We start from the raw sequence: 13,023 nt of genomic DNA on the forward strand, positions 1-13,023 counted from the left end.
TTTGAGCCTGAGATAAATATACTGAAATCAGATCTCTTATCTTATTGTTGTTTTATAGCTCCCATTCCTAATTATCATTTCTGAACCTTGCATTTTTGAGTCATTCAATCTCCAAGTGTTATTTGCTGACATGATTTAGTATGAATGCCTCGTACAGTGAGCTGTTGAAGTGTTCAGTGAGGCTAGATCTCATTCCTCATGAGACTTAATAACTGCTTTGGGTAAGATGTTCTGAGAAAGGATGGTCTAAAATGGGATTTTATAACTGTCACAGTCATCTATCTTTACCATGAAAAAAGTCTTACTCTTATGAGTCATTAATTAAAATCTGTGTTTCCTGCTGCATCACATTCTCTGAGCAGGAATTAAATATTTTCTCTGTATTATTTTGTATTGCATTTATTAAACTACTGGACACATATAGGTGAATAATGTATGTTGTGCTAATTCTGGTTTTGGTCCTTGCTATGACATTAAATTGCATAGTGCTATTAGCACATAATAAGCTTCTATCTATTGAGAAGTACATAGATGCACTGAGATATAATCAAACATTTCAGGGAATTAATTGTATTATGTATTAAGAAAATATTAGGAAGACAATTCCCATTTCCCCATGAAATAAGAAATTTGAGTGAAAAACATTTATTTACTTTCTACAGCATGGAAAAAGCCATATCTGACACTGATTTAACTTATCCAAAAGGCTGATAAAATGCAGAATATTAGTAACCCTTACTTTATATTCAGCATTCAGAAAGCACAAATAATCAGTTTTTTTTTCTTTTTTTTGATATAGTGTTATGTTGCCAATTCAAGTGAAAAATGGTGACTTTAGGGCTATATTACACTCCAGAGTGTCTTCGAACAACGAAAGCAAGATAATGTTCTATTCACTATAGTGTTATGGCTAAGCTGTTTTGAAAGGCTGTCTCTGACTTATCTAGGCCTATTTTCCCTGCCAACAACTCCCCAGCCCTAACTGACAGCAGAGATTTTTTTTCTTTTTCATTTCCCACAGTTGTCCCTGGGTATTTTTCTTTCATCCTGCAAAGACTGCAGATACTGTCTTTGCCTCCTCTTTTCCTAAACTCTGGGTGCCTAGACACATTCCTTCTTATTTCTGATTTTTGTTTGTCCCTTCTGTTTAGGGCAAGGAAGGTGTAGGAGAGAAGTGCAGTGATGACCCATTGTGCTGACAACCTCACCACAACCCTGGCATTGCACTGGTGTCCTTGGCCATTCCCAGCATGTCATATCTTTTCATCCGACAGCCCATTCCCCATATTTAGTGACTAGATGTTCAAATACTATTTCTTGAAGAAGGCAGATTTACTGGGCTATGAATGCAAGCTTTTTCCTGAACTAAAATTAACCTTATTCTGGATGTTTGTGTTTCTATAACATCTAAATGTAAATATTAGTATTCCTTAGAACCAGCTCTGGGAATAACAGGGAAGTTCAGTTGAGCAGGGTTTAATAATAACAAGGATAAAGATTGACTGTCAAGTGAAAAACAAGCAAGGAAAACAAGATTTATTTATATTTTATTAAATGGAAGGTCGAATTTCATCATTTATTTTTAGACTTCTTGAGATTTGTAATGTCTCTCATTCGTTATTTTTGCTTTTGTTTTGCTATTCATAGTAAATTTACTATACTTTAATTTCATTTTACTATTAGATTCCTCAGAATATGTAAGAAAAATGGGTAAAGATGGAGCTGTGATGAAAATATATCTTGTTTTAAATCTGGGACATGGTTCTTCAACAGCATCACTATTGACATTTTAGGTCAGATAATTCTTTGCTATGCGGGGCTGTCTTGTACGTTATAGGATATTTATGTTCCTGGCCTCTACTGTAAATGTCAGTAGCACCTCCAAATCTGATACAAAAACCAAAAATGTCTCTACACACTGCCAAATGTCTCCTGGGGGACAAAATCATCCCGGTAGAGAACCACTAAGAGAATATTCATTCTAAAGAAAACGAAATGGGGATGTCTTTGGGCAGTAGGCCAGGACTCAGATATGCCCCAAACTTTACAGTTCTTTATTCTCTAATCTGATGGAGCCATCCATCACAATCTCCCAGCACAGTGCCATCAATAGGTTGGAACTGAAAAAGTTCTAACTCTGATCTCCAACAATAAAATCTTGTTTTTCAGAGACTGAAGCAATAAAAGCATTTTACTTAAAAGTTCAAGGTATTATTGTGATTGTTGTATCTTTTATTTATTTGTTTGTTTGTTTGTTTATTCATTTATATTAGGTCCTGCATATAAGTGAGGACCTGCGTTACTTCTCTTTCTGTGCCTGGCTTATTTCACTTAACATAATTTTCTTAAATACATCCATGTTGCTGTGAATGGCAGAATTTCATTTTTTTTTTATGACACAGTAGTATTCCAGAAGAAAATAGTACCGAGGTTACCAGATGTCAGAAAAAGGGAGGGGGAAAGGGGAAAGGATGGAATAGGTAAAGGGCCATAGTGTAGATTATAATGTAGATTATACTAATTATCCTGATTTGAAAATCACATATTGCATGTAGGTATTAATATTCAATGCTTTATCCCACAGATATGTACAATCCAGTATATTCCAATAAAAAATAAAATAATAAATACATTTAGAAAATCAATTAAAAAAATAAAAAGTAGTATACTTAGAATCATTCCTATACATAGTAGCTAGATTGCGTTGCTATCATACTTTCCAGACTGGCCTACAAAATGAAGAATTGTTGCATAGGTTCTATGAAAAAATACATTCAGAAGTCTCAATATTTTCCTTAAATATCTGTATATTGCATCCTAGTGTTTATATACTGGGTTTAGAAGCATATCTTATAATGTAATTATTCTTAATAATTTAACATTTTAATGATTCTTACTGTTTTGAAAATAGACTTAACATGAAATATTTGGCTTGCTAAGCTTTTATATATCAAATTTTAGCAAATGTTTAGTGTCTGCTATCTACCAGCAAGAAATGTTGCTCTTTGATTGTCCTGCAACCCTGCATCAATGCCTTTTTCCTTTGAGAAATGAATAAAGATAACCAACGTTTATACATTTTTCTCTTCCACCTTCTGTGTAAATATGTATTTTGTTGGATCTTCAATTTGACATTACAATATCATAGTTGATACTTTACCTTAAAATTTCAAGATTTAAGTTGCTTATTTATTCTCTGATACTTTGTGCATAGTTAATGGAATTATGTTGAAGGAATACTTGATTGCATAAATGTTACAGTTTTAATTACAAGCCAACTCATTTTAGTTCTGTGTAATTGTTTTTGTGGTATTAAAATTAATTACTAATGGAAAAATATTTTTAAGTTCCTGATTGACAGTAGAGTCAATGTAAAAAGGTCCATGTTTAAGTTTTTTCACTATTATTTCAGATGCATATGGAAAAGTGCTTGTAAGTGAGGCTAACACATATTGTTGAAGAGTTTCATTTAGCATATAAGTCTTCTTAATGTTATGACTAGGATATTCTAAAAGGGCAAAACCTGAATAATTAAATAGATGTAGAAGAATAATCAGGTTTTACATATCTTTTCAGTAAAATGCACCTTATTAGCACAAACTTAATCAAAATCAGAGACTTAAAATCAGGAAAAGATTAAAAGCATCTGTGATCATCTGTGATCCAAAGAATATAGTAATGATTTTTAAAGCATCTCTTATTTGGTAAAGAGTTATTTTGTCTTGGTAGTATATATGCAAAGAAAACCAAATTGGTAGAGATAGGTTAGAAAATACTTATAAAATCATATTGTTGACTACTGTACTAAGTTCAGTAAGGTTACTGAATAAGAATACCAAAGACACTGCACTTTTCTCTGTTTTAAATAATAACAGTAATTTTATTATTGTTGTTTATAACTATATTTACACAGTACATTTTTTTTACAATCTCCAAAGCTCTTTTTCTTTTTCTCCTATTTGATATTTGCACCAAATTTGTGAGAAATATGAGTCAGATATGTAAACTGTAGTGAGGGACACAGAGGATTAAAAAATATATGATCTAAATTATATATTAAAATTTATTTATATAAATTCAAATACCTTCTAGTGATAGTTAAGATGAAATCATAAATTTTAAATTCAAAGTCCAATTGTTCCACAATATTTTTTGCAGATATTTATAAATGAATCACATTAATGTTTCAAAAGGAAAAAAATAATTTAAGAAATTAAAGTGTATACTTTAGCATTGTTTTTTTATTTTCTTCTGTAAATATATTAATAAATTTCAAATATTTTGTAATTATAAATTGTTTTAAAATAAACAAAAGTGTGCTGAAAAACAAAACAATATTTCTGTGAGAACTTAAGTATATAAAGTTATCAAATTTAACAAAATATTAAAAACACATATATAACTAAGAATAGTATATGCACGAGAAATATCATAAACATACTACATAATTATAGCTGTAGTATACTGTTTTAGTATGTGTAATAAAATCTGTTGAATAATGTTTCAAATTACTTTTAGTTCAATTTCCAATTACTAAAACATAGAAAAAGACTAATTGTGTAAAACAGTAATGTGTTGGTGAGAGTCATTCTTTAGATATGACTAAATCATTTTCTCTTTTTTATGAACCATACTTGAAACAGACAAAGTGGTCCACATGAAGTTAAAACACAACTATGATCTTATTCAATTTTTCAACATATATTTCATTGTAAAATGTTTAAAGTTTTATTGATATTATAGGTAATAATTAGAACCAAAACCTGAGATACCCTACTTAACATTATGTAAGACAGTATTTTAAATTTTATTTATTCATTCTTTTTGCCTGCTGAAAGTGGACACCTCATAAATTATCTTATTATATGTGATGATACAGGTAACTGATTCAAATCTTTCTGGTCACATGGTTTATTCAAGAAACCTCATGTATAATAAGATATTAGGAATGCTAAGTATTGTACTTTGAAGCCATGGCCTGACTAGATTCTGGCTTATGAAATTTCATATCTACTTGCAAATCGGAGGAATGAACAGTTGTTGAATTAACCTTAAATTTCAAATTTAAACTGGTGTAAACTAAATGTGAGTGTGGTAGCTACTTTGTTCTTATAAATACAGGTTTTTTTGTTTTTTGTTTTTTGTTTTTTTTCCTTTTTTTTCGTGTCCGGCAACGGATCACAACCTTCAGTGTCGCGCCCGTACCGGACCGGGACCGGCAATGGGATCGCAACCCTTGGTGCTGTGCCCGCACCTCGCTCAGCCAGTGAGCGGGAACCAGTCTGTATGTGGGATCCGAACCCTCGGCGGGAGCGCCGCCGCACTCCCAAGCGGCGCACTGTAGCAGTGCGCCACTGGGCCGGCCCCTAAATACAGGTTTTGAGTAAATGCTTTTACTCCATAATGTAACATAGAAGTAATATATTTTGAATGATGTAATCCAGGTAATACCATTTTATAACCAGTAATTAATTTATAGCTAACCTATACTGCAAACACCTATACTATTCCTATATAGTCCCCCATCAGGATGTCCACCTGTTGGTTGTTCCCTCCCAGAGTATCTAAGCAGTACCAGTCCTAGAACCCCCTTTATATTAACCTTACCCTCTGCCTTCAATCTCTTTGTCTCTACTCACTTAATTTTACAGACTCAGATACATGGGACTCTCTAGATACTTTCCTTTATACCAGATGTTCAAACAGAACAATAGAGTCGAAGGAAGGTAAACTTGTATTTTACCTAAAAGCATTCAAACTAGGAGTTTGATTGATTGCAGCAAGTGAAACATTAATCTTATTGGGAGAATCCATTAAGTTCCAAGCAGTTAATTTAAAAATAACCATTGAAATGTAATCAGTTCATAAATTGGGAAATATTTGTAAGTGGGTAGCCATAACAGCTATTGTAATTTTATTTTATTTATTTATTTTATTTATTAATTTTTTTTTTAGGGATTAGTTGTAGGTTAACATCTAAAGCCAAAGTTGAAGGGAAGACTCGTACTTCCTAGCTTTGTGACTTCAGGCAAGTTCCTTACCGTCTCCTTGTCTCAGTTCCCTCATCTGTAAAATGGGAATAATGTTAGTAACAACAGCATATGTGAGTTAACTTACTTAACTTGAGGGATGTTGCAAGCTAAGAAATGTCTATAATAGAGGTAACTTCATTGGACTGAAAATAGTAAATATCAACAAACATATTTACAATATAGAGAAAAAAATTAATTTGACATTAAATAACATTAAGTGAGCAAGAGGAGAATATGGTGAGCTGAAAAGAAAAAGTAAAATAATAACCTTAATCAGGTTGACAGTGAGATTTTTTATAAATGGAACTAAAAGGCTGGGATAAGAACAGAAAATAGAAGCGAATTATTGGGCTATGAGATCTTGCAAATTAAAAACAGAATAAAGCTATGTGAGTATTCAATTTTTATGTGGCTACAGCATGTTATCTGGGCAGTTTAAGACCAAGTAAAATGTTTATCTGCTCACCCCAAACACACACAAAAACAAAGCAAAGCAAAACAAAACACTTTTCAGCTTGCGGTGTATGTATATATTTTTATTTAGAAATGGCAGTCCCCTGTTGCATTAGAATTGGAGGTTATGTGTCCCAATTACTAGGTTTGAATTCATTAAGTAAAAACTCTTTGTTATATTATGTTATATAACAAACCAAGTTATTTAGTGTAAGTTTGTATTTTTAACCTTTGGTTGCATATGTGTTTGTAGATATTACTTCTAGTAGACAGTAAATTTCCAAAGGTTGGGAAGGAAAAATGTTATTGAGTTCCAATTTTAGAGTCAAAATCTTTATATCAGATGACTAGGTTTGCATGGGGCTGTGACCAAATAACAACAATTATTTCTGTAAAATAATTATTATTAACAATTTCTAAATTGGTTTAATTTTAATGAATGTTTATTTTGCATTCTTTCTATATTTTTGATTTGAATGTTTTGGATGTTTTGCTTTATAAAATGATGCTGAGATTCATTAGTTTGTATCAGTTAAGCATTTGGGTGCCACTATTGTGATAAGGAATTTAGCATTAGAACTGACACTAAAAAAAGTGTTCGCTTTCCTACTTTTGCACTGCTTCTCACAATAAGCCAAAGACAACTCTCTTATAAATTATTCATGTCTTTGTATCATACACATTTCCCATGACAGTGCCAGCCTCAGAGGAGCTCAGCAAATATTTGTCGAATGAATGAATAGAAACTCAGTCAGAGCCATATTATAAAATAAATACAGTTTTCAAAATCTTAAGCCTGCTATAAAGTAGATGTTAGACATGATGAAGCATATACTAGTTGTGGGAGATTTATTGCCTAAATTCAGTAATGAATGGTTATTACTTTTAAATGTGTTCAGTCAAGTGGCAAAAGTTTTGAGAATGATTTGGTTTGAATAGTAGTTGTAAATGTTTTCCAAAATATTTAGAAATAGTTGACCTGAGAAAATACAAGAACATTAAAGAAGACTTAAAAAAAATTGGATTTAATCAGACTGTAAGGTTATCAATAAAGGCACTTATTTTCTCACTTGTAACATGGAATTAATAATATCTTTCTTGATTGTGCGTAATGACTATTAGTTCTTCGTTGTGCACATGAGTCAAAAACTAGCAGAATTCTAAGGGAGGTCACAGTATTAAAGAACTTGATGTTTCCAAAGCAAGAAGGATCCCAATCTGAGCAGGTAACATGGAAGCATTTGGAAATTGTCATGTACATTATTATTATTATCCTACTATTTAAAAGGATTCTCTGCTCCCTTCTTCCCAGTTTTCTTCACAGCTCTAGTGTAAAGCTAAAGAATTTATAGGTTATGTGTCATCCTTGGCTACAGAACCAAAACTGATGGTTCCCATTAAAGGTTCCCAACCAGAAAAGAGAACAAGACATAAGGACTACTCTGAGGAGACAACAATAGAGGCTTTTGAATATATGAGAGTTTTGTCAGCTGAGGAAGATGCTCAGGCCAGCCAGAAACCCTCTATTAGTGTATCAGCTCAGGAACAAGATTAATTTTTAAAAAAATTTTAAAGTCACAGAAGGTAGCCCATTCCCACACACATTTCTCCATGGCTGGCCATTGGGAAGAGTCTTTCGATGACCAGTTGAGTGCTCTAATGGGGCTCTGTAGTTCCACTGCTATCCAAACACTGGTTTATGTGATAAAGTTCTTCTTTAATAAGTAGTTTATTTTGTTTGTTTCTAATTTAATCCATGTGTCTAAATCATTGAACTTATAAACTTGTTTTTATAGTATAGTAGTTAGAACTACAAACTTTAAAGCCAGCTTTCTTGCTTAAACTTGAATCCTCATGGAATCACTAACTGTGTGATTTTAGCCAACTTATTAACACACCCTGTCCCTCAGTTTCTTTGTTTGTAAGAGGATTTTTACTATTACCTACCTTAAGGAGTCGTGACAAATAATGACAATACACGCAAGAGCTTTGAACAGTGCCTGGAACATTTTAAATATCTTATGATTGGTAGTTACTATCTTTAATGCTGTTTGTTTTTAATGGGATTTTACTTTAGAATTTTACCCTAAGCACTAAAAAATAACATAAAATAAAGATACACTCAGTTTTAATATAATAGCTATTAGAATTATCTTATAAGGGTGATGATTATGATAACTTTCATTTTATTTTTACCATTATTTATAAAAAGTTCGTTTTGAAATTAATTGCAATTTAACATGCAGCGTATGCATAGAATTTGGTTGACTGCTTTTCAAATAATCCAAGTTAAATTAAGTAAACTCCTAACTATCTACATGGCATAAAAAAATTATATTAATTTTCAGTATAGTATTATAAGATTCAAACATATCAAGGTAAGGAGTTAGAGTTTTTTAATGCTGTATAGCCATATCACAGACGGTAGTTAGTATTAGTGCTTTGATAATTTACTGATTTTTGTCTATAATGTATTTTGTATGTTATTTTTCTACTAATCAGAATATGAAAGTAATTTTATTATCCTAAATTCTAGCTACTTATTGGCTGCTTAGAGTTATTAAATGAATTATAAATATTACCAAAATGTCACATGTACTTCTAAATATCATATTATTCTGTACTGAATCATTAAATGCAAAATAGTTCATAAGAACTATCACAACTTAGTGTGGCTTTTTTTTTTTTTTTTTTTTTTTTTTTTGTGACTGGTAAGGGGATCGTAACCCTTGGCTTGGTGTCAGCTGCACCGCACTCAGCCAGTGAGAACACCAGCCATCCCTATATAGGATCCGAACCTGCGGCCTCGGCACTCCCAGCGCTGCTGTGTTCCCAGCACTGCACTCTCCCGAGTGAGCCACGGGTTTGGCCCTAGTGTGGCTTTTTGAGTAACCCCTTATAAAATTTTACTTGCTAAAGTTGAATACTAAAATTTTACTGGGTACTCTTTGTTTGGATCTGTACCTAATCTTTTATGTTACTTGGCACCATTTACTTATTCTTTCACCTTTAGTAATCACTTTTTTTTACCTCAGGGGAGTCAATAACCAAAGTATAATAATTATTTTATTTAAAATAAAGAAAATAAAATAGGATTAGTCACTATTGCTACTAAAACATAAACACTATAAATTCTAAGTGGTAAAAGAATCTAGAAGTCAGGGAAACTTTCTCTGGGTTGTGCTTCATGGAGCCATATTCTTTGAAAGTACCACATAAATAAAGTGATGAATTACTATGACTGAACTTTCATAACGATCCAATTACTGCTCAAAAATCTTATGTCACCATAAATCATTATAGTATATAATTCATTTCATATCATTTGTTTCTTAGCATTTCTATTAAAGAGGTATCATAAAAGACACAGTCAATTTGATTTACAGTTATTATGGAAAATACAATCTTAAAAATTCTCCAATAAGTATAGACTAGAAATCATGGAAGCTCCTTGCTATTTTTGCTATGTGTGTCTTTTTTCCCCCAGAAAAGTGTTTCTTACCCTGTCTTTCTATATGCATACATATGTTTAATAATACTTTCCTCTGTAGCATGTTTCCAGGAAATCATCATCTCTCTCCTAGACTATTGCTACTAATAGTCTTCTAACTCAGAATTCCAGCTTCTACTTTTTCCTTTTTTCACAGTCCATTCCATAAACAGAAGCCAATCATGTATAAGCGTGAGTTGGATCGTATTCTTCCCTGCTTTAAACTTTCACATGGCTATCCATTAAAATTGGAACACAATTCAAACACCTTATCATGGCCTGCAAAGTTTTGCCTTTCTCTTCTACCCCCCCTTATCTATTATTTGACCTCTCCCTCCCAACCAGAGCAACTCCAACTCCACTCTCCACAGCCTTCAATTACATTCACTTTCTTTCTGTTTCTTGAACATACAAGGGTGTTTCAAAAAGTTCATGGAAAAATAAAATTAGAAGATGACAAAAATCTTCCCACAAACTTCTCAAAGTACCCTCGTACTTCATGACCCTTGCACCTCTGTTCACTCTTCCTAGAATTCTTCCCTTAGGTCTCTGGTTACCTTTTTCTGATAATTTATGTCCCTATTCACATGTCACCTTCTTAGAGAAGCTTCTCCTAACCGCTATAAATAAAGTAGATCTACCTTCGCCCAAGTCACTTTTTATCCCTTCACCCGGTTTAATTTTCCCCATAGCATTTTTTATCATCTGATTATATTAGTTACATATCCATGCCTGTGTTCTTGTCTCCTTTGGTTATTACTGTACTATTATTATCTTTAGACATGGCTGGCACGTAGTTGGCATATAGTAAATCTTTGTGGAATGAAAGAATGGCTATTTTCAATATTGAGCTATTTTAACTCTGTGACTTCAATACCAGCCTACCATTTCTACCTATGACTCCATGGTCATTCTCTAGTCTTAAGGCTCCAGCAAAAATAGTCTTATTCTACCTCCTCTTATTCATCTCCTCTTTGATTATTGTCTTAACTCCAGCAAGTCTGTGATTATATTGTGGCTAACTTCTAAAGGTAAATTAAAATTGCCTCAGTTGTCTTTGATGATAACTAGCTCTTTCCTGAGCACACTAGAAATTAAAAAATAAAAATAAAGATACTTTCCATAGGTTTTTTTTTTCCCCCTTGCATTAAATCTTCTGATTCTTAAGTAGTGTCAACCTCAACATGGATCTCTCATTAAAGTAAAATCTAGAAAGGGTATTAATGTTAAACCATCTTTCTGAGTTTACACAGGTGATGACAGAAATATAATGTGCTTTGTTATTCTTTTAGATCTCCAACTAAAGACATGGATTCAGAAGAGAAGGAAATTGTAGTTTGGGTCTGCCAAGAAGAGAAGATTGTCTGTGGGTTAACTAAACGCACCACCTCTGCTGATGTCATCCAGGCTTTGCTTGAGGAACACGAGACTACATTTGGAGAGAAAAGATTTCTGCTGGGGAAGCCCAGTGATTACTGCATCATTGAGAAGTGGAGAGGCTCAGAACGAGTTCTTCCTCCATTAACGAGAATCCTGAAGCTTTGGAAAGCTTGGGGAGATGAGCAGCCCAATATGCAGTTTGTTTTGGTTAAAGCAGATGCTTTCCTTCCAATTCCCTTGTGGCGGACAGCTGAAGCCAAATTAGTGCAAAACACAGAAAAACTGTGGGAGCTCAGCCCAGCAAATTACATGAAGACATTACCACCAGATAAACAAAAAAGAATAGTCAGAAAAACTTTCCGGAAACTGGCTAAAATTAAGGAGGACTCGGTTTCCCATGATCGAGATAATATGGAGACATTAGTTCATCTGATCATTTCCCAGGACCATACTATTCATCAGCAGGTCAAGAGAATGAAAGAGCTGGATCTGGAAATTGAAAAGTGTGAAGCTAAGTTCCACCTTGATCGGGTAGAAAATGACGGAGAAAATTATGTTCAGAATGCATATTTAACGCCCAGTTTCAGTGAGGCTGAGCAAAATCTAGACTTGCAGTATGAGGAAAACCAGATTCTGGAGGACCTGAGTGAAAATGATGGAATTGTACAACTGGAAGAACAACTAAAATATTACAGGATGCTCATTGATAAGCTCTCTGCTGAAATAGAAAAAGAGGTAAAAAGTGTTAGCATTGAAATAAATGAGGATACAAAGGGGGCAGCTGCAAATGAACTGGAAAGCTCTAATTTAGAAAGTGTTAAGTGTGATTTGGAGAAAAGCATGAAAGCTGGTTTGAAAATTCACTCTCACTTGAGTGGCATCCAGAAAGAGATTAAATACAGTGACTCATTGCTTCAGATGAAAGCAGAAGAATATGAATTGCTGGCCAAGGAGTTTAATTCCCTTTACATTAGCAACAAAGATGGATGCCAGCTACAAGAAAGCAGAGGGAAGGAATCCAAGGTTCCCAGCAGCAGTGGTGAAGTTCCTCCCTTTGCTCAAAGGGTATTTAACATGTATACAAATGACACAGACTCGGACACTGGTATCAGTTCTAATCACAGTCAGGACTCAGAAACAACTGTAGGAGATGTGGTGCTGCTGTCAACATAATTTGAATGGCTTCTTTCTGACCTGCTTTAATGTTGTTCATGTTTGTTTAATTTAATAGCAAACTTTATGTTAAGTCTAACTTTCTGAAAAAAATATAAATCGTGTTGTTCAGTAGTTTAAAAAAACTAGATAAATTTGTTGTTTTTGACATGAGTTCTAAGGTGACCTCATGCAAGCAATGAACTATTTATTAGGAATGCAGCACAAAGAGCTTGTAGGTATATAATACAGAAATAATTTGATTCGGATTGTATGATAGTCTCCCATAGTTTCTATAGGAAATTGTATAAACTTAAAAATAATTCTCAGTATTAAACAGCCAAAATATTCAAACTGCACACATGAAGAACTAATGAAGAACACATGAAGAAAAATTAAAATGTGCTGTAATACTTCTTTTCCACACTGTATTATTGGAATTTTTAACTGTAAAGTACATGACAGCTGCTGTGTTGTAGTTTCATTAATCTAAATTTTGGTTCTTTTAATTGATAC

General features: G+C 33.1%; 1 protein-coding gene across 1 annotated transcript in view; it reads left to right on the top strand.

Annotated features, from left to right (window-relative positions):
* Window positions 1–12,676, top strand: part of RASSF9 (Ras association (RalGDS/AF-6) domain family (N-terminal) member 9) — a 35,066-nt gene extending 22,390 nt beyond the window's left edge. The window contains exon 2 of the mRNA XM_008588883.1: window positions 11,268–12,676. Within this exon, the coding sequence (XP_008587105.1) occupies window positions 11,268–12,528 (1,261 nt within the window). The 3' untranslated portion in view covers window positions 12,529–12,676. The remainder of the gene's footprint in view (window positions 1–11,267) is intronic.
* The last annotated feature ends 347 nt before the right edge of the window (window positions 12,677–13,023 follow it).

Source organism: Galeopterus variegatus, unplaced genomic scaffold (genome assembly GCF_000696425.1).
Source record: "Galeopterus variegatus unplaced genomic scaffold, G_variegatus-3.0.2 Scaffold5085, whole genome shotgun sequence".
Lineage (NCBI taxonomy): Eukaryota > Metazoa > Chordata > Mammalia > Dermoptera > Cynocephalidae > Galeopterus > Galeopterus variegatus.